General features: G+C 36.1%; 1 protein-coding gene, 1 long non-coding RNA gene and 1 pseudogene across 3 annotated transcripts; all 3 read left to right on the top strand.

The window, feature by feature from the left end:
• Positions 1-12046: 12046 nt before the first annotated feature.
• On the top strand, positions 12047-16717 carry LOC149231826 (transmembrane 9 superfamily member 7-like; annotated as a pseudogene). Its single transcript, XR_016247483.1, has 7 exons — positions 12047-12219; positions 12674-12782; positions 12883-12995; positions 13460-13642; positions 13755-15171; positions 16009-16177; positions 16539-16717. The product of XR_016247483.1 is annotated as a transmembrane 9 superfamily member 7-like (transcript).
• LOC149231827 (malate dehydrogenase, mitochondrial-like) lies at positions 15091-16630 on the top strand. Its single transcript, XM_089381761.1, has 4 exons — positions 15091-15171; positions 16009-16177; positions 16294-16386; positions 16539-16630. Exons 1-4 carry the CDS (start codon positions 15091-15093, stop codon positions 16628-16630), a joined length of 435 nt encoding a protein of 144 aa, XP_089237887.1.
• A 106-nt stretch (positions 16718-16823) lies between the features above and the next one.
• On the top strand, positions 16824-18459 carry LOC149231825 (uncharacterized). Its single transcript, XR_016247482.1, has 2 exons — positions 16824-16884; positions 18075-18459. It is a non-coding gene; the product is annotated as an uncharacterized LOC149231825 (long non-coding RNA).
• The last annotated feature ends 3786 nt before the right edge of the window (positions 18460-22245 follow it).

Genomic DNA, 22245 nt, shown 5'->3' with positions numbered 1-22245 from the left:
ATGTCATCAATATAGACTAGGAGCCAATCAAAGTAAGGTTTGAAGATGGAATCCATTACCTTTTGGAACTTAGAGGGAGCATGCTTCAATCCAAAAGGCATTACATTCCATTCATAATGTCCTGCAGGCATGCTGAAGGCTGTTTTGAACTTATCTTCTTTAGAAATGGCGACTTGCCAAAATCCTAACTTTAAGTCAAATTTTGAAAATATTTTTGCTCCTGCTATCCTTCCTATTAAATCTCCTTTGTGGGGGATAGGATATGTGTTATCTGCAAGAACAGAGTTCAAAGGTTTGTAACTAATTACAAGCCTTGGGATACCTCTAACGTGTTCTGACCTTTTGTTTACATAGAACCCATAACAGTTCCAAGGACTGTCGGATTCTCTAATGAGTTTTCTGTTCAAGAGTTGTTTTATCTCCTTTTCACACAGTTCCCTATATTATTTATTCATCGGGATTCCTCTGCTCTTGCATGGCTTCCCAGTATACTCTGTCTTGTATGGTAAATCGACTGTGTGCTGCTTCCAATGCCAAAAGGCATTGGGTTCTTCTGAACAACATTCCTCCTCTATTATCCTTTTGAGCTCAGCAATTTTCCTTTTGTTTATAGGATTTTTCAATTGTTCTTCAATTTATATCGAGGACTTCAGATCTTTTAGATTTGTTAATTTTTCTTTGTCTCTATCTAAGTCTTTGATTGTCTGGAGCATGGTTGAAATCCTTGGACTTGTGATGTAAGGAATTTCAATCCTTTTTGACTTACCATCTGAGGTTGGGACTGTGATGAAGTAGCTAGCTTTATTATTCATCATTCGTATTGAACCATGGGCTTCAACTGCGGTTAGGAAGATATTACCCAAAATGCAATCAATGGGTATATCTGAGACTGCAAACTTAAGCTTTATACAATGTTGGTCAAAACATATAGAAGCTTTTGGTACTTCATACCTGAGTGTTTTATTTCCTAGACCAACAACTTTCCTTTCTGCAGAAATCCAATATTTTGCTAGGATAACTTTTGAATTTAAGATATTTACATCTGCACCAGAATCCAATAGTGTAGTTAGTGAAAACATTTCTCCTTGTATACAAAGATTTACCTTTACATGGTGCTGCTGATATTCAATTGCCATGATTCTCATCTCTCTGAATCCTAAAATAGGATCTTTTTGTCCTTCAATGATTTCTATATTTGGATTTTGGTAGGAGGTTGTAGTGTTCCAATCTTGGACACTTTCAGGTTGCTTTCCTTTTTCTAATTATGCAATTCTAGATTTTAAACCAGAAATTTCAGATTTAAGATGATGTATTTCTCTGCTTACCACCACCAAGGTGAGTGAGCGAACCTTGTCATGTGGTTGATGTTTCTGGAATGATTTGGTATTCTGCTCAAATGAAGGATCAACAAATAATGGCTTTTTGACAATTTTTTTAGAAGAACTTGATACATGTAGTTGATCCATGAAAGCTGCAGTAAGTCTTTCCTTCATATCACCTTCTTCCATGGCTCATATTTGAGAAAGAATCTTGAATTCTTCTTCTTCAGTATGAGCCATCAACAGCTTTTCCTTCTGTGGTACTAAATGCATTTCTTCAATAGAGGATTCACTGTATAAATCAGAATCAGAATCAGAATAATGTGGGCATTCACAGTTTTCTAAGTCTGAGCATGCACAAGCTTGCATATGTGCATGTAAATCTTCAACAGATGATTCTGCTGAAGAGCTGAAGGAGTCAGCAGATGACTCTTCTAGTTCTTGTTGCTATAAATGTTTTGTGATTGAAATATTTGCGCAGTGATTTGTCTCATGATTTTTGTACCCACACTTTCTGCATTGTGTTTGGGTCTCTATTTTGACAGCTTTATCATGTCTGTTCAGAGGCTGATTTTTCTTACCTCTGTTTTCCTTTGATTTTTCACCCACTGGACATCTATTGGATGTATGCCCCATATTGCCACAAAGTCAACAGGTCAGCTTATTCCATTTTTCTTGTTTGGATGTATGCAGGTGTATATTCGAAGGCTTACAATAATGAGTCCTAGGCACATACCTGTAATGTCCCTTTCTGGTCCTTGTAGGGACTTTTCTTCTTGAGAATCGACCTTTATTGCTATAGAATTTGGTAGTCTGCATATATTCCTTTTTGGCTCTCTTTTTGGCTTTCCTCTTTTTAACCAAAGGATCATCAATGGTTAGACCATATTTACTGCAGATAGATTTACTATTTGGAAGCCTTGACAACTTTTCTAAGGATCTGTTTACCTTAGAACTAGTGTACAAACTGACCAATGTTTTTGTAATGAGAGAATAAATTTCTCCCCAGGTATACGATTCAAAAGGTAATTGAAATACTTCTTGCAGTTTAATACAATCAACAAATCTAGATGGCAGGGCTACAAGGTATACTTGTTTCCATAATAAATTTTTAGAATCTTTCACTTCATATATTCTTTGTACCCAATCTCTATGAAAGTCTTCAAATTGTGACATTTTGCTGCATTTTAGGTTCATTAATATATCCTCATTTTTGTCGGCCAACTCTTCTTCACATCCACACTAGTGCTCTAAGATCATCAAAGTCAAAGCTCCGATCATATTACTTTGAACTGATCCATCTGAATTATGAAAGATATTTCCTTCTGCATGCTTAAGACATTCTTCTTCCATCTTTGCTATTAAAGCCGGGGATGATTCATTTTCCCACCATCTGAGAAGTGTTCCAGTGAAACATTGTATGATGGTCTTACATTCTTCAATTTCACTCTTACGCGTGAGAAACATTATCTTATATTCAGAAAAAATTACATCAATTAGTTGTCTAACACTACAACAAAACCAGCGATTAGCGTCCCTTTTTACTTCTTTTTTTGCATCTAGAGCCCATTTTTGGTGCTATTTGCATCCATTTATCAAATATGGTGCAAAACTTGACACAAAATTTGCATCAATTTTTGCACCAAATCTTACACCAAGTTTAGCACCAGGTATTGCAATAGGTTTTGCACCACGTTTTGCACCAAATTTTATGCCAAGTTTTGTGTCATCCTTTACACCAAGTTTTGTTCCAGGTTTTGCATCAAGTTTGGCACCTAATTTTGTTTGACATACTTTTGCATCCTCATTTGCATCCACTTTTTTCACCTACACTTGCATCAACTTTTGCATCCTTTTTTAAATCATTTTTTGCATCCATTTTTTCATCCATTTGTGCATCCCTTTTGCGCCAAGTTTTACATCGAGTTTTGTGTCTTGTTTTGCATAAAATTTTGCATCTACTTTTGTTGCATCCACTTTTCCCTCTTGTTTGGCATCCATATTTACATCCTCTTTTGCATCTATTATTGTACCCACTATTGCATCTAATATTTTTGTGCCATAATTAGCGCCTAGTTTGGCACCTCCTTTTGCACCCACTTTTGATTATAATTTTGCATCCACGTTTGCATCCTCATTTGCGTCTAGGTTTTCATCAACTACTACATCTATTTTTGCATCCCTTTTTGTATCCAATTTTGGACCGGGATTTGCATCGGGTTTTGTGTCTCGTTTTGCATCGACTTCTATTGCATCCACTTTTGCACACAATTTTGCATCCACTGTTGCACCCATTTTAAATTTCACTTTTTGCATCCCTTTTTACATCTTCATTTGCATCATACTTTGATTCTTTTTTTGCATCTATCATTACATCCACTTTTGTTATGCCACAATTTGCACCATGTTTTGCACTCATTGTTGTATCCACGTTTGCTTCCAATTTTGCATCCATGTTCACATCCTCTTTTGCATCAAATATTGCATCTATTTTTGCATCCACTTTTATGTCAGGTTTATGCATTGGGTTTTGCATCTCGCTTTGTATCTACTTTTGCATCTACTTACATTATATCCATTTTTTGCATCCAATTTTGTTTTGCCTGTTGCATCAATGTTTGCTTCCACTTTTACATCCATTTTTGCATCTTATTTTGCATATTTTTTGTCTATTGTTACATCCACTTTTGTTGCACCATATCTTACGCCTACCATTGCAACCACATTTGCTTCCACGTTTGCATCCACTTTTGTTTCATCCATTTTTGCATATACTTTTGTTTCCGTTGTTGCATCCACATTTGTTTCACCACAATTTGTGCCAAGTTTTACACCTACCATTGGACCCATGTTTACTTCCACTTTTGCCTTCATGGTTGCATCCAAGTTTGCATTGACAACTGCATCTACTTTTGCATCCACTTTTGTGTCAGGTTTTTCATGTTGTTGTGCATCTACTTATGTTGTATCCACTTTTCATCCAATTTTACTTCTATTGTTGCCCCCATTTCTATGTTCGCTTTTGCATCCCTTTTCCAACACTCATCATATTTTCTGCATTGATGATATTCCTTATGGCATTGACAATTATGAACAATTGATGACAATGTCAATAATATTGACAATGATGAAAATGAAGATGATGGCGATGACATGAATTGTGATTATGATGATAAAGACGATAGTGGTTACAATGACAATGATGATGATGGCAATGATTATGATGATGACGATGCTAATGACGTTGGCGAATCTTCCCAATTTTAGATGTTTTCATTGTCATAATCATAAGCATTATCTTTGGTTTCATGATCATCATTTTCATCTAGGTCATCATCAAAAACAATAATGGCATGAATGATGATGATGCATGATTACGACAATGTCGATAGAAATTACATTAATGATGATGATGGGGATGATAAAAATGACAATGACGATGATAATGGTGGTGATGATGATCATCATCGATCATCTGTCAAAAATAGAGTTGTTATTTCTCTTACGTATATCAATGTGTCCTAAACAACCCTTTTCTAGCACTGATCACATTTTTTGGGTTGATGATATTTCTTACAACATCTACAATTATGAACAATTGCAAACAATGTCCATAATGATGATGATGATGGCATGAATGGTGATTATGATGATAATGTAATGATGGAAATAACAATGACAAGGATGATGGTGATGATGATGACAATGATTATGATAATGAGAATGACCTTACAATCTTATGGATTCGTGAACAATTACTAGTTTCAATACCATCTTCTGGATACGTATTACTATCATTCTTCATGCATTACATTTCCATCGACATCTCTACTCTGAGTAGTGGATGGCATGTCATCAATGTATGCTAATTTCATCAATTCCTCAAATTTTTCACGTGGTAGTGCTCTCTTCAATGCTTCTCTTCTTCTCCTAGTATGGTTTAAAGGATGAATTGGATCATCTCGTTGAATTCTTAATGGTCTAGTTGGATCTTGATCATTAATAGGTGTATCATCAACATCGTTTACCTATAATTAAATGCAACCATTATTTAATGTTAGATAGCAATTACTGTATAGAACATGGATCCATTTCAAAGATATACGCAATAAATTACTCAACAAAACAACATTATACATGTATACAATAAATTAAAAATATTATTTTTGAACACATTATTTTAAAAACAAGCCACATTAATTTCATATTCTTAGATTTTCTACCTTAGGAACATCCAAAAACAACAATTGTCTCAAATTATTCATCTATGCATGTAGTATCATCATGACCAACCTCTTGTTCATTGTGTTGATTTTCTATTTCATTTACAAACTCCATTGTCATATCCTCGTCCACCCATTTCTTTTTGCGTGATTTAATTGTACGGCGTAGGCCACGTCCATATGCAGGTATTTGTATTGGTCTATCAAAATGATTAAACTCCTCATTTGTTCTGATTCCATTGCCAACCTAAAATAATTGATACATGCATTATTTTTTCCAAGGTTAGAGATTAGACTATATGATGTACTTATATCGTCCATTAATTTATAACTGAACTTATTTATAACACCCACAAAGTATAACAATTGTATCAAAGTATTCATTCCATGTATTATCATCATGACTAACCTCTTATTCATTCCCAACTTTGGTTGAAGATTAAGATGTCATCTAAATACACCACCTCAAATGCATTGGTGAAGGGTCACAAGATGTCATCCATCAACTTCATGAAGGTTGCAGTAACATTCGTCAACTTGAAAGGCATGACCAACCATTCGAAAAGTCCCTCCTTGGATTTGAAGGCAGTCTTCCACACATCAGAATTAACCAAACTTCAAGTTAATATTGCTGGAATATTTGGCCCCCTTGAGCTGGTCTAGAAGGTCATCAATCCATGGGATTGGGTACCTATTATAGACAATGATTTTGTTTGGCACCCGATAGTCAATATAGAGTCTCCAGGTCCCATCCTTCTTATGTACCAATACAATCAGACTCCCACAGGGTGATGAGCTTTTCCTAATGTGCCCTTTCTGCAACAACTCCTGAATTTGCCTCTTGATCTCATTCTTCTCCAGAACACAACGTCGATATATTGATCCATTGGGAATGACGTGCTTGGGGTCAGATCGATGGAGTGCTTGACTTGACAATGGAGAGGTACCCCCGCAGGTGAGGTGAAAATGTCCTTGTACTCCTCCATGACCTTGTCCATCTGCTACTACTGTGCGAAGGAGCCATGTTTGGAATTTGTGGCCACAATCTTCTTCTTGTCCTGAGGGTGAATCATAAGGAAAACAAATTTCCTAGTCTGTGAAATGATCTTACTACATTTCTTTGCAGAGATCAAATAGATGGTGGTAGGCGGGGCTACTCGAGCTAAAGGAGTTGGAGACTTTTGGCTAGTCTAGAGAATATCACAAAACAACTCCTAAACTTCAATGCACTCGCTTTCCAACACATACTAAGAAAGGGCAACAAGTTGGTAAACATGCTTGCCAATGAAGGGCTCAACTTCACTTTAGAGGTCATGGAATCTCTATGGGAACAAATTTTTGTTGCTCAATGGAAGCATGAATGTCAGGACATTGTTGAACAAGACAAAGTTCCCTAAGGTGGGTGCACAACATTAATTTTCCTGATTGACCATGATCTGTAGTAATCATATGAGAGGGAGGCAAGATGCCCACACCTAGCGACCTGCATGGCATATCCGCCACCACCATCACAATTCTCAGTAGAGGATGATATTTATGGTATTAGAGGCATTTGTACGAAAGGAGGTGGGCTACTATCATTTCGTAGATCTCACACTCTTCGAATCGAGCACACATTCATGGTTTTGTGTAGGTGAGTACACCACTGTCATTTAAAGAAGCAAAGCATATCATGTTGGATCATTAAGAGAAAAATACAGCCAATTCTCGAAGCCTTTAAAATAGGGCATATGGTCATGGGGTCCTGCAACACTCTATCAATGACTCTAGCTTGCAAGCGCCATGTAATCCCCGACGTTTGCACTTGCAATCAACCTCTTAGGATCTCCACTTTCGGTTATCATCCATGCCTCTCCTTTACAAGGATCTCTATCAATCAAGTTTGGTCTTCTCCTTTACTCCCCTTGCAACTCACTTCAAGATTGGTTCTTTTCCACAACCTCTCTTCTTGCTCCGATTTGGAATTTCAGATCTTGTCTCTCTGTCCCCATGCTTGGCTTTATTTTTGTTGCAGGTTTCCTCACCTGAGCCTCCTCACAATTTTAACCCCCCCCCCCCACTTTCAGTTAGAAAGGTTAACCTCTATCTAGTTTATTTTTACCCACCATCGACTTGTTCCTCCTTTCAATCGACTTTCTGCCGCCCCTACCTCTCACTCAGTCATGGTTCGATGTTGCACCACCATCTCCACAGAGGCAGAACATAGGGGCAGATCGAGTCAACTCCCCTCTCCTACTCCTCCCTCCCTGCATGCCTCCCACGCTCAGGATTCCACCGGAGCCATCGTGGACCATTATCAACGTCTCGTTCTTGAGGTCATGTAGGGAACTATCACTTACATCAAAGGGCAAGTTCGCTAGGCTAGAAGATACGTGCCAAATCATCACGTGGAGCGAGAAACACAAGATTATATTCATGATAACAGAAACTCCACCAGGGCGAGGGTCTCTGCTTAAGAATATTAACCTGTAATGGCATACTGAGACACTCATGGGCCGGGTACTTACTGAAAGGGTTGACACCTAACAAGAGCTCCTTATTTGATGTTAGAACTCCTGGACAGAATGAACAACATGGAGAACATGCTGAATGACATGGATGACAACCTCAACCAAATTCTATCTACTACCCAGCCTCCATCAACCACAGGAGATGACTCTCACCCTCGAGCTCATACTTAACACCCTGTAGAATGACAACTCAAGTGCAACTCTAGGAAAAATGATAACTCTCTCTATACCGTCTCTATTCTTCTACTTGTTTCAGAATGTATTTTGGTCTCTTAGTTTATGTAATTTTGTCTATGTATATCCTTGTTTTTGGTTTAAATTCCCAGACTCTCAGGTCAGAAAGAATGCGAGCAATATGAAAATTTTGTTTATGTGCTATTGCTTTGACCTCCCTAACGATAGACCAAACCAATCCATCTATGTTATAATCACGTTTTTTCTCGCAGTAATATAATCTAAATCCTCTAATCTTACAAAAATATGTCATTATTAGCTCAAGGCTGAACTCTTATGGGATTAATACCCTTACTTACCGGATTTTATTTTAAAATACTCGTTTATCTAACTTACTTGCTACATTAACCCAACTACCTTGTTATTTACTGCGCTAAGCGCATGAAATAACTCCATTCTTTCAAACAATTCTATCTCTTTATTTATCCTGTAAACTATTTATAACAACATTCTTTAACCCTACCTTATACCTTTATAAAAAAATTTAATTATCATTATAAATCTCCATCAACAATTATATTTTTATAATATCTTTCCTCAATGATCTTATTACCTTGAAATAAAAATTAAAAACTATCCTAATCCCTAAATATAAACCTTTCCCTTTCCCTAGAATGGAAAATGGTCCTTCGCACTCTTATAACCCCTAAAAACATATTCTTTTAAAATATATAGCTATCTCAATTATCACTCCCTTTTAAAAAACACCCTAACATCATATTCACCACTTTTAAAGATTCTCTGCAAGGATTCACCACTTTCGAGGATTCCTTGGGATTGGACTATTCGACATACATAACAAACAACTAAAATGGTCCAATATCAATCAAAATATCCACAATATGACATATTCCATAAATAACTAACACCCCTGAAAAAAAAAAACACTTTCCTTTTAAACACACCGAGATTTGCAATGTTTAAATACATTGTAAACTAGTCTGACCCCTAACCAGAGTTTGATAAAAATCTCCTAATATTATTAAATTTATTTAAAAAAATAAAATAAAAAATATCTCTATTTTATAATAACTTAATTAACATTTGACCAACTGAAAATTTCGATCACATGATGTTCCATTCCCGTCCCCCCAAAAGAGGGATTTCTATCACGAGCTGTCTGATTGTCAATAACTAAGAATTTCGCAATAAAATAGATTAAACCAAAGCCCTGCATAGTACCGTGAGGCTTTAAAATCCCTTTTAACAAAGTCGTATCCACACATATCCATTGATTCGGCCTTTAAGCTCTGGAATCTCCCCCTTCTTCTTCATCTGCCTTCAGCTTGCATTCTTTCAGTGTTACCAGCGGCAAAAATGAGTTCTGCAATGCGACGATTGGTGGGATCTGCACTGAAGAATGCATCATCTTCTTCTTTCAAAACTAATGTTATGCCGAGAAGGTTTTATTCGAGTGGTGGAAGTCCGCCACGCAAGGTTGTTGTGTTGGGAGCTGCTGGGGGTATCGGGCAGCCATTGGCTCTTCTGATGAAACTCAATCCTCTGGTGTCAAAGTTGGCGCTCTATGATATCGCTGGCACTCCAGGTGTGGCTGCAGATGTCGGCCACATCAACAGCCGTGCTGAGGTGGGTTCCTCTTTTCCTACCACGTTTTTTTCGTTCTCTGTATGCTGGATCTGTTCTCTCTGCGAACGATAGAGATGTTTTGATTTTAGTTTCAAGGGATCTCCATTGGGATCGATCGTACGACGACCCACTTGGTAGGATCTACTTTTCGTTAGTGTTTTACCTGTTATTAGTTCTTTGATTTTACGTTTCTGATATTGTCCATGGTCAGATAATTTATTTATTTTGGTAAGCGCCTATTTTTTTAAAGGAACCAGGCCTTATACCAGGCTTAGACTCCACTGCTATAACCTGTCAAGGTCTCTGGGATTCTTCGAATGTGGAATTTATTCTTTTGGCCACATTTTTGCAGGAAATATGCCTTCCGGGGCTTTTGAACGTGGGTTTGAGCCCTGAAAGCGCAATGATTTAATTTCTTAAACACAACCCAATTCACGTTAATGGTCAAATCAATTCACTTTCATGGTCAATTTGTAAATGTGTTTGTGCATATTTTGATTGATGAAAAAAAGCACCTAGATATTTATTTCGTGGAAATCCATGGCTGCATCATGTGCACCTACTCGATTAGGGTTTTTAATTTTATGGATCTAGGTGACATTTGGCCCAACAATCCATTGAAGCAACGCCCATCGCATTGTCATTCTAAAACGATTGTAATGTACACCGTGAATATTGGATTTGACTATACCTGACATTCTTTGGGCCATTTCAAAAGAGGCAGATATTGAGGGCTACATTATTATTATTTTTTATTGTTTTCTTGTTGGCAAATGTCTTTCTGTTAACATAGTGGGTTTTGCCCTCATTGTAGATGCTACAAACATAGAATCTCTATTCCACCAATTTCATGCAGGATTTGCTCCTGATCTTGTCTGTTGAATCTCAATATGGTAGTTAACTCCGATGGTGAGATAATGTCGCAACATACTTCTAAGAGGGCACTGAAAGTGCTATGATTTAACTACTTGACTACAATCTGCTTGACATTTATGGCTAGATTGAAATTTGGGCTGTGCTTATTATTATTATTAGCAGTAGTAGTATTTGCTATTGATAGGAGAAGGTTGAAATTGAGGTTGGGCTCACTATTATTGTTTTTGTTTGGTCAAGGCCTTTTGACTGGCGTGGGTGAAACACCTTAATTGCATCTATTCATCAAAGTCACGCATGACTTGCAGATGGGCTCATCTGTGCAAACCTCAATAGCACAGGGGTCATCATTAACAGCACCTCTGCATTATCATTGAACTGGTGTTTATCACATTAACCCGACTTCATATTTTGGAATGACATGGGCAGCCGCATTATCATGGGAATATGCCTCCTAGGTTTTGAACCTGGGTCATCCTCATGACAAGCACCCTACAATTTGCCACTAAACCACAGCCAAATGGACGAGGTAGTTCATATTTTTTTGATGAAAAGTGCATCTATATTTTTAGCAGAATCCACGGCTGGATCATATGCCTCTGCTTAATAGGACTTTTTGATCTGATGGATCTAAGTCATACTTGGCCTAATGACTACTTAGAAGTTAGAATAGTCTCATTGCATTGTCAATTTGTTATTTTGTGAGGATTGAATTGATGACCCTCTGCATATTGGATTTGCCTCTATATCCAACCTTTTTGGGGTCGTTTAGATTTGCCTCTTTATCCATGAGTAGATTAAATCAAAATAGTCTTCGCAGCGTAAATTAAACTAAGGTTGAATAAACTCCCTAAAGTGGCTTGTGAGATGCTAATTATTTATCACAGCATCACTTTTATACCTGGATTGGATAAGACTATACCCTGATTGAAATGTCGTATACCTGGATTGGACAAGATTATACCCTGATTGAAACGTGGGTTGGTATAGGTCTTCAATCTCCTACGAGCATAATCATTGCTTTTGGTGCTCTATCTCCTCGGTAAAAGCCAAAAGGTGGATTTTACTATAGAATACAAATAATCCTATTCTTGTTCACTATGAGGAGGACATACCATTGCTTGGGTCATGGAACAAGGATAACAAGTTTTACTTCTTTTGGAACTTTGCGATTTTTTGAAGGTATAGAATCGTGTATGCAGAAGAAAGTATGGCTTGCTTGAGGGTCTGTATAGCATTGTGTGATGGATTGTTGATATCTTGTCAGAATTGGCATTATGACTACTTGTTAGCAATTCTGCTGATACCACCAGCCTGACCAACTTTGTCTGACCAAGTATTTAACCGGTTTCTTCTGCGGCAGTTCCACATGAGAGAGGAGAAGCTCTGTAATTATGTATGCTGGATAAATCTGGATGCAAAGTCTGCAAATAACTTAAAGGAGAAAATAGATGATGAATATCGTGTTAATATGTAAGCATTTTTCAGTTGTGAATTCCTCTTTGCTTTCTGCCTATATCTTTTCTTCCAGTTGAACTCATCAAGACTTTTTTCTGACAAGTTCATTTATTAACGTTTTAGTTTGAGAAGATATATTCAAGTGTATATCGTAAGTGTTAAATCCTATCATTGTATATCGTAAGTGTTAAATCCTATCATTGCTGCTGTGACATTTTATGATATTTTTATTAATTGTCAAATCCTATTACTTCTATTTATTTACGACATAAGGAAGCTCATTGTTATCTGTCATAAGCTTCTTTTGATCCCCTGCTGATGGGTGTAGTGTCCACCCAAATTGTTGGGATGTTTCTAAACTCCTTCGCAGTTTGTATCCAGAAGATTTTTCACAAGAATATATCCCACTTTAATAAGTGGGATACACATCCTGCTATGAAAGTCACTTATCTAACTTTGATTGGAATAGCATTCTGGATAATCTATCTGTGGCTGTAGCCATACAAAGAGCAGATGGAACTTTAGTTACTTCATATGAACATGGCTTCCGTTTTCTGTTTAACGCTAGTTATGCAGGGGTAAGTCAAAATGGGGTGCTGATGCAGTTATACTCTCGAAAAGCTGTATCTTTGGATCCTAAATGTCTATCTAATGTGAAATCTGGTGCAAATATTGCAGAGTACAGAAGAGAGATACTTCATAAACAACCATCTGTCTTTCAAGGTTAAGTTTCACAAAGATTCAGAGGCTGATTCTGCTCGGGTTGTTGGATTTGAAGTCACACCATATAGGTATTTTGGAAACTGGATTCAGATTATTAGAATTTGTTTGATATGTAAGGGTCAATTAGCTGTCTTTTTCAGTTTTGAAGGTAATCTGAAATTGGGTATATAATTATAGCATGAAGTATTTGTATCCATAATCATTCAAATTTAACTATGTTTTAGTTGTCATTTAGTTGCCATAGTGTGATCAAACAGCTTTAATGCAGAGAACGTATCAATTTTTTTTTGTAAGCTTGGTAGGACTACATCTTCCTCATGTCCAACTTCTCGCCCCGATCGGGAGGATAGCACAAGATTTGAACCCAAGACTTCTGGTTCAGTGAGACTTCATTTCCACAGCCATTGCCAATTGAGCTATCCCAAGCGGATGAGAACATATCGAATTTTGAAATGCATTGGTTCTTAACCTTTTTCTTTCCCTTTTATATTGATACTTTTATGAATAAATTACTTTAATTTTTGGAAAACAGCGTCAAGCATGAGTTTGAGCAGCCTTGGTCTGAGGATAATCCCCGTTTGACAACCTGCAACCCAAACACTACGTTTCACAAACCAGTAATCCAAACACCAAACACTACGTTTCACAAACCAATAGTCCGCAAAAAGTTGACGAGGGTAAAGATATTATATATACTTATGATGTGTCATTCAAGGTATTCAATGACTCTTTTGTTCATCAATTTTGTGGTTTCTATTATGTGTTCAACCTTTCTATGGTAGTTGCAATTTGCCAATGTCTGAGCAATTGTCATTGCAATCTTGCAGGAAAGCCCTATCAAATGGGCTTCTCGATGGGATACATATTTTCTCATGACAGATGATCAGATCCACTGGTTCTCTATTATCAACTCATTAATGATTGTCTTCTTCCTTTCTGGGATGGTGGCAATGATTATCATGAAAACCTTGGATCGGGATATCTCAAATTACAATCAATTGGAGAGACAAGAAACTGGATGGATACTTGTCCATGGAGATGTATTCAGCCCCCCAAGTAATGCAGTTTTACTCTTGTGTCTATGCAGGAACTGGGGTACAGTTTTTTAGGATGACACTAGTTACAATGATATTTGCCATGCTTGGGTTTCTTTCACCATCCAATCGTGGTGGACTGATGACAGCTATGGTTCTCTTGTGGGTCTTCATGGGTTTGTTTGCTAGTTACTCTTCTGCTCGTCTGTATATGGATATCCTGCCATCATACTTGACCATTAAAAAATTAGATGGCAATTGATATCGATTGAGAAGCTTCTCCAAATTTCCACTCTGTAATATTTGTATTTTCATTTAGAATTGCATTTTCTCATATTACATTTTTTAAGCCCTAAATGTTAAGAGAAACCACTTTTTCTGTTTTTCCTCTTAAACTCTTGGCCTAAGTTCAATTTTGTATCTTTTATCTCCTTTTTATCAAACTTCTCCTCAAACAATTGAAGGTATTTAGTTACATCCCTCATTTTGAAGTTTGTTTGTTTGTTTGTTTTTTGGGATATTTCTCTCTTTTTTATAAATGTCTTCTTTCCCACTCCGATTGACCAAATTTGGTCATTGTCACTTTCATTGGTGTTTTTTCTCTTATTCATTTTACAAGCAGAGCAATAGTCTGATATAGAACGATATGTATTTAGTGTTTTGTTACATATAGAGCAGTATGTGATTCATTTCTTCTCATGCAGATGTCATGACAAAGACAATTGTATTTACCGGCTAATTGGAGTAGTTGAGCATGAAGGCACCATGGAATTTGGTCATTATGTTGCATATGTAAGATGTGATCAAGATGGCTCTGCCCTTCACTGGTTTTGTGTCAGTGACTCGTGTGAATGAAGTGTCCTTGAGAGTTCTCGAAAGTGCAGCCTACGTACTGCTTTATGAAAAGGGTAAATTGTGAAGAACTACAAGAATCATGATTAAGTTTTATGCTCTTTGCATATTGTTATTAATATGTGAAGGAAACACTGTTATTTTGATGCATGATAAGGGTTCACAACAATATGAAATATGGTCAATGCTTCTCGTAGCATAATAAATATGTAAGTGTATATATGTTACTAACTACAACAACTAATAACAATGGAAGATGCATTGTCGAAAACCTGGCATGACCCGTGATGATCTCTTCAACATCAATGCAGGGATTGTTAAATCTCTTTGCTTTGCAATTGCAAAATACTGCCCAGGGGTAAGTTGTCATGATTTATGATCTTCTTTGAAGTTTTTGTTTTCATGCGATTTTCTTATTGACTATTTCATAGGAATAAGCATGACGTTCATTGTAAGTTGCTTTGTCGAAGGCTTTGTATGTTTGAGATCTATAGAGATGGCAATATATACAAATACATATTTGCAAGAATCTTTAAGCAAGTTGTTGATCTAGATTTACATACTGTTCTTGTATATAATCAATTCTACTGGAGAGGTTAACGAAGCTTGAATACTTCTTTGAGTCAAACGAATAGGTGATTGACTCATTATTGACTCTTTATTTAGACAAATGGCAGCTAACTTTTGCCCATAAGAAGGAAATACTAATTGAAATGAACTTAAGAGTAATTAGCTGTGTAGTCCAATGCAAGTTTGCAGCCACTGTTAAAGCCCTGTTATTCTTGTTTCTCCTCTTGTAGTTAGTAACTTAGCTTTTGGACTTTTGAGAAAATTGGCATATGAATATCAATATAAAAAATATCCTTGGTCTTCTATTTAACTGTGCACAAATCCACTTGATCACGAGGTATCCTCTATAACATTATATATTACATACAATCAGTATGTACTACCATTAGTGTGGCAAGTTAATAGATAAAGAAGTATGTTTCACAATTATTTGTTTTGTTAATGTACTGGTGTGTGTGTACAATATGTATAGTATATTGTTACATATTATATAGATAGAGATATGGAGAGGGGGGAGAGTGTACTGGATAATGTTTTCCTTCTATCAGGAATGGTATATTTGGATTCAAGAAATCATCTAGAATTGGTTTTTATGGCATTGCTGAGGACTTGATATCCATGGCAGGCAATTGTAAATATGATCAGCAATCCTGTAAATTCTACTGTACCAATAGCTGCTGAGGTTTTTAAGAAGGCAGGGACCTATAATGAAAAGAAACTCTTTGGTGTTACTACTCTTGATGTTGTCCGCGCAAAGACGTTCTATGCTTCAAAAGCAGGAGTTCCTGTTGAATGTATTTAAAATTCTGGCTTGTTATGCTTAGCTACTCTCAAATATTTAGTATTCTGTAAAATATTTTTACTTTTTATAATTTAATCATGAAATATGCATCCTGGGCAAACATGCCAGGCACTTCTCCTCATTTCAAGGATGGTATCATAGGGCTCAAGGCCATCAGAAATATAGTCAGCTCAAGATGTCACTTGAGGGAATTGAACCCGGGTGGGAAGGATAACAGTCTTTGCACACAACCATCTGGGCTGGACCCAATACATGATATGCTGCAGGATCTTACCAACATCATGTTTTTTTTAACATTAGATACAATTCTCAGTTTTATGTTTGTTGTTGATGTCATCCTATGCTGTCTGCAGAAGTTGATGTTCCTGTTGTAGGTGGACAGGCGGGTGTTACAATTCTTCCACTTTTTTCACATGTATATGACTTTGTTGGATCCTCATCTTGAGTTTGTTCTTTACTCTTGGATATTAGAAGATTAATTTATCAAAGATAAAATGAGATCATAATTACCTACCCTTCAATACAGTTAAAAAGGGAACATACACTTTTTTGTTTTGATAAATTTTTTTAGGCAACACCAAAGCCAAACTCTGTATTGTTTGAGGAGGACATTAAAGCCTTGACAAATCACACACAGGATGGAGGAACTGAAGTTGTTGAAGCAAAAGCAGGGAAAGGTTCAGCCACACTGTCTATGGCGTAAGTTTATGTTTTGGTCCTCTATAGTGGCTAATATGCATTCATATCTTTTGAATGTTTTTTTATTCTTATGTGACTGTCTAGAGTGCTGAATTTTTCATCTTGATGCAGTAGTTGGAGTCAGATAATCTTATCATGGTGTGTGCTTCATGATTTCATGCTTGGCATGCAACATGATTTCATGCTTGATAAGTACCTAATCTGAGATTCACTGTCAGTGAGAATATGGCATGAAGGAGCTTCTTTCTCTTTATCTGAATCTTGTACTTCATACATCTGCATGTCTCAAATCTTTTGCCTTAAGCTTAGGTACTTATCCTACATGAAATCATGTAGCATGCATGTCTCAAATATTTTCCCTTAGGCTTTCTCATTTGTGTGAAACTCAGCGGGTGCTTTTAACCTGTGAGGTTTGACCGATGGATTGTTGCCTTTCATTTACCTTAGTTTGATTGAAATGTTCAGAGTTAATCTAGATTCTGCATGCAAAGATCCTTCCCTAAGAAAATCCATGAGTCTCTTCAAGGATGTTATTCCTTCTTAAACATAAGATATGTCAAATGGATCCCGCAAAAGTTGTGTGCTTGATGATGGGTAAATCTGGGTATGAGATTTACAAATTTGCACTTACATGTATGCCTGTGGTTGCAATTCACAGATAGGCGCATAACATCCATTCATTACCTCATCTTGAGCATTTGAGCATGGTTCATGCAAAAAACATTGCTGGTCAGTTAAATCCATTAGTTGAAAACTTGGAAGTGAAGAGTAGTGTTGTAGTCTTCTCTATGTTGATGAATGCTTTTTGAGACTTCAAAATGTTTAGACATGCAATTCCTTTTTCATCTTGCTCCTGTGTTCTCAATTATTTTTTTTCTACTGTTTTTTAAGGCCAAATATAAACCATGGGATATATATTTTTACCTTGAAGACCTCCAAATCATTTGGAAAAGGAGGTGCTGCAGCAAAAGAGATGGGTTGAATTTGTTGTTTGGATGGACTCTATGGTATGTAATCTTAGTTGGATTTCCAATATACTTTTAAACCATATTTTCATTTTATTTTTTAGTACTATTAGATATTATATCTTACCTCATTTTATGGTTAACATTGTATAACAAAAACATGCGTTGTGTTATGTAATTAATACTAACATGTAATATTGAATTTTTTTTGTCAGAATGGTATAGGTAATGATTGCCAAGACGATGATCCAAATTATGTTCAACATATATCAGGAGATGATGAGGATGAGGATGAGGATGATGGTGGTGAAGGAGGAGATGATGATGATAGTTGCGGTGTTGGTGATGATGTGGATCAGAGTAATGAGGATGGTCAAGATGATCATGAGGATGATCTTGGTGGTGGTAGCTAGGCATGCACATGCATTGTTTTTTATGAAGAAATTATTGTGTAGAATGACATTGTTATGTTTAGATGGGTGTTGTGAATTTACCCTATATCAATGAGACATTTTGATTTTGTAATCATACGATGAGTTTGATTTATGTATGTTGTTAATTTATCGTAACGATATTCATGAAATATTTTGATTTGTTAATCATATTTGAATTTTAGTTGTTTTGATTAAAAATAATACTGATTTTATTAGTATTATGTTGCTATTTTATACATGTTTTGAAAATTGTTAATGACACATTGTTATTTTTTTGGATGGATGTTGTCAATTTCTCTTAAATTTCTTTACAAATGATTTTGAATTGTGATATCTGCTTTAATGATATTTAGAAACTATCATATATTTCACTATGAATCTATAAAGGGGGTCATATATGTAAAGAAAAATATACTCTATATAAGAAGTCAAATGCGGATGTAACCATGGATGCAAAATTGAAAGTAAAATTGGATGTTAAACTAGGAATTAATACAAATGCAAACAATTGACATACAAAGTGTTTTAAATTAGAAGTGAAAAATTGTGCAATAGTTGACACAAAGAAGGGAACAAAACATGGCATACAAAAGGATATCAAATTGGGCAAAAACAAGGACACATAAATGGGCACCAAATTAGATGCAAAAAAAGACAACAACTAGATGTAAAATAAGATGCAAAGTTGAGCGTTAAAAAGAAACAAAAAACGTTACAAATTAATATGCCAAATGATGATGCAAATAATGGTGTAAATTTGGGATGCAAACTTGGGTGCAAAAAAGGAAAAAAAAAATATGTAAGAAAAGACATAAAACAAGATGCAAAATGGGGCTGAAAAAAGGTGAAACCAAGGATGCCATATTGGATGTAAAAAATGATTCCTAATCACATGCAAATTTAGGCTCGAACTCAGACACAAAATTATATGCAAATGTGGACACAAAATGAGGCAAAAAAAGATGCAAATTTGGATGGTTAAGACGATGTAAAACTAGACACCAAAAAAATGCAAAATTGGATGAAAAAGTCGGTGTAAATAATGGTGCAACATTGGACACAAGTAGACACAAAAAAATGGTGCAAAAAGGGGCATAAAATAGCTTAAAATTGGATGCAAAACTTGGTGCAAAAACAAATACAAAAGTAGACGTAAAAAATGGCTCTAGATTGAATGTACCATTAGACACAAAATAAGATGCAAAGGTGGACACAACACATGACTCAACATAAGATGCAAATATAAATGCAAATTCGATGCTCAAAATGATGTAACATTAGATGCAAGAGATGGTATTAAAAATGATGCAAAATTGGATGAAACAAATGACGCAAAATATGGTGCAAAATGAGATGGGAAAAATGGAGACAAATCAAACGTAAATGTGGATGTAAAAAATGGTCCAAAAAAAGATGCAAAAATGGACACAAAAATGGATGCAAAATTTGGTGCTAAATCAAATTCAACACATGGTGCAAAGATAGGCACCAAAGCTGGTGCAAAAATAGAAGCAAAAACTAGTGTAAGACTAGATACAAAACCTGGCGTAAGACTAGATGCAAAAACTGACACAAAATGGATGCATAAAAAGACGTTAAATTGGATTCAAAATACAGTGTAAACTTGATGCAAATGATGGTGCAAAAATGGAAGCAAAGAATGACACAAAATAGGAAGCAAAAGAGAATGAAAAATAGATGCAAAAAATGACACAAAACTAGAAGCAAAACCTGTCATAAAATAAGATGCAAATCTTGGTTTTGGTGTAAAAAATGATGCAAAATCTAGCATGAAAAGGGATGCAAAATCAGGTGCAAAAAAGGACGCTTTAAAAATTGTACAATAGAGCCAGATTTAGCGCTAGGTTGCTCATCACAATTACAAAAAAAATGCACTAAAATCTGGCGCAAATCGCTGGTTTTGTTGTAGTGTAATTTGACCAATGCTAAGATTATCAATATTCCATTCCTTGTGGGATTTTGGGAAGAATGTATGTGTCTCTGGAATTTTCCTTTTCCATCCAGATCAGGAGACGGGTATTTATTGAACCAATTTTCTAAAAGTTCATAGATAGGAAGGACCTTGGCTGTTGTTTCTTCTTCCTAGAATAATGATGCCAGAGAAATGTGTTCTGATAATTCTTCTTTTTGTGAAACTACAGTTTCTTTGGGAAGCAAGAATGGAAACCTGTCCACTGGTTTGGTAGAGTCTTGTATCTTTACACTTCTTTTGTGCATAAAGGAATCTGGAACTGGTTTGTCTGTTTTTGATACTAACATCTTTGCTACCTTTTCTGCTAGTTCACTTATTATTCCCTTAGTAGAATCAAATTGTTCTACCATTTTTTCTCCTACTTCTTCTATCTTGTTCAAAGATTCTCTAGTGCATCCTCTAACAACTGAAAATGTATATTGTACATCATTAAAAATTTTATTTACATCATTCAAAGAAACTTGCACATCATCAAATTGATCTTCAATCCCTGCAGATTTTATCACATTCATTTCCAGACCCTTAATGGCTGTGTTAGTCCAGTTTAATTGTTCAATGGTCTTTTGTATTCTGCCATCCATTCCCAAGGCATTATCATCTTTTAATACTATAGGAATGGCCTTTGCAAAATTTTGACCTTGTCCTAAGACAATACCTTTATAAGGAGGGAAAGTGGTTACTGTCTCAACCTTACTACCATCTAAGGCTGACCATGAGTGAAATAATGAAGTAGAGCCCTTATCACCTGCCATCATAACACTTTTTGTCTGTCTCATGTTTTTCCAGGAATAGAAAGATATCCAGGAATTTGTTTCTTCCATATATTGTTTCCATTCTTGAGACAATTTAATCTTTTCTTTAACAATGTGAGTAAGACCAAAAGATTCAGCTTCTGGATGAGTGATAATATCCCAATTTAGCATGGATTTCATCCATGCACCTTCAATTTTATGCTTGGGACAACCATCCATTAATGTAAAAAACTTTTGCATTTCCATGACGGCTGGTTTTTTATACTCTTCTAGAATTGGGCCAAATCTTGAATCAGGGATAAGTCCATTTTCTTGCTTTAGAAGCCCAAGCCCATATCTAGCCTTTGCTGGCCTCATGGTACTGAAGATTGTTGTCAGCCTTGGGTCTTGATTATCCTAGGTAGTGATTTCATGCATCATCAGGATGTGTTCAGCTTCATGGGGAAATGGTATATCTGAACACTTTGGATTTGGACAAGGATTTATAGAAGTGGTAGGTGGAGCTTCTCCTGTCCTAGGATTATGATTTTCATGCATGAAAATATCAACAAGATGACTAAGGTTAACAGGGAAATGACACTCTGGACACTTGACTTCAAGAGAGGAAAAATTTACGGGTATATCTTAGTACTAACCTTGATAGTGAGTCTCACCGGATACCAATTGATTTACATCTGAGTCTTGCCTAAGGCTGTTGGTATCAGAGTGCTAACCTTGAAAGAGTATACCCGTAAAATTGTAAAAGGCTTAAGTTTGTAGTCTCAGATATACCCGGTGATTGCATTTTGGGTAATATCTTCCTAGCCGCAGTTGAACCATGGGGTTCAACTACGGCTAGGAAGATATTAACCAAAATGCAATCAACGGGTGTATCTGAGACTGCAAACTTAAGCTTTATACAATGTTGGTCAAAACATATAGAAGCTTTTGGTACTTCATACTTGAGTGTTTTATTTCCTAGACCAATAACTTTCCTTTCTGCAAAAATAAAATATTTTGTTGGGATAACTTTTGAATTTAGGATATTTACATCTGCACCAAAATCCAATAGCGCAGTTAGTGAAAACATTTCTCCTTGTATACAAAGGTTTACCTTTACATGGTGTTGCTGATATTCAATTGCCATGATTGTCATCTCTCTGAATCCTAAAATAGGATCTTTTTGTCCTTCAATGATTTCTATATTTGGATTTTGTTAGGAGGTTGTAGTGTTCCAA

Source organism: Pinus tabuliformis, chromosome J (genome assembly GCF_031772625.1).
Source record: "Pinus tabuliformis cultivar Carrire ecotype Pingquan chromosome J, CPIR1, whole genome shotgun sequence".
NCBI classification, from domain to species: domain Eukaryota; kingdom Viridiplantae; phylum Streptophyta; class Pinopsida; order Pinales; family Pinaceae; genus Pinus; species Pinus tabuliformis.
This window is presented reverse-complemented; position numbering and strand designations above follow the sequence as displayed.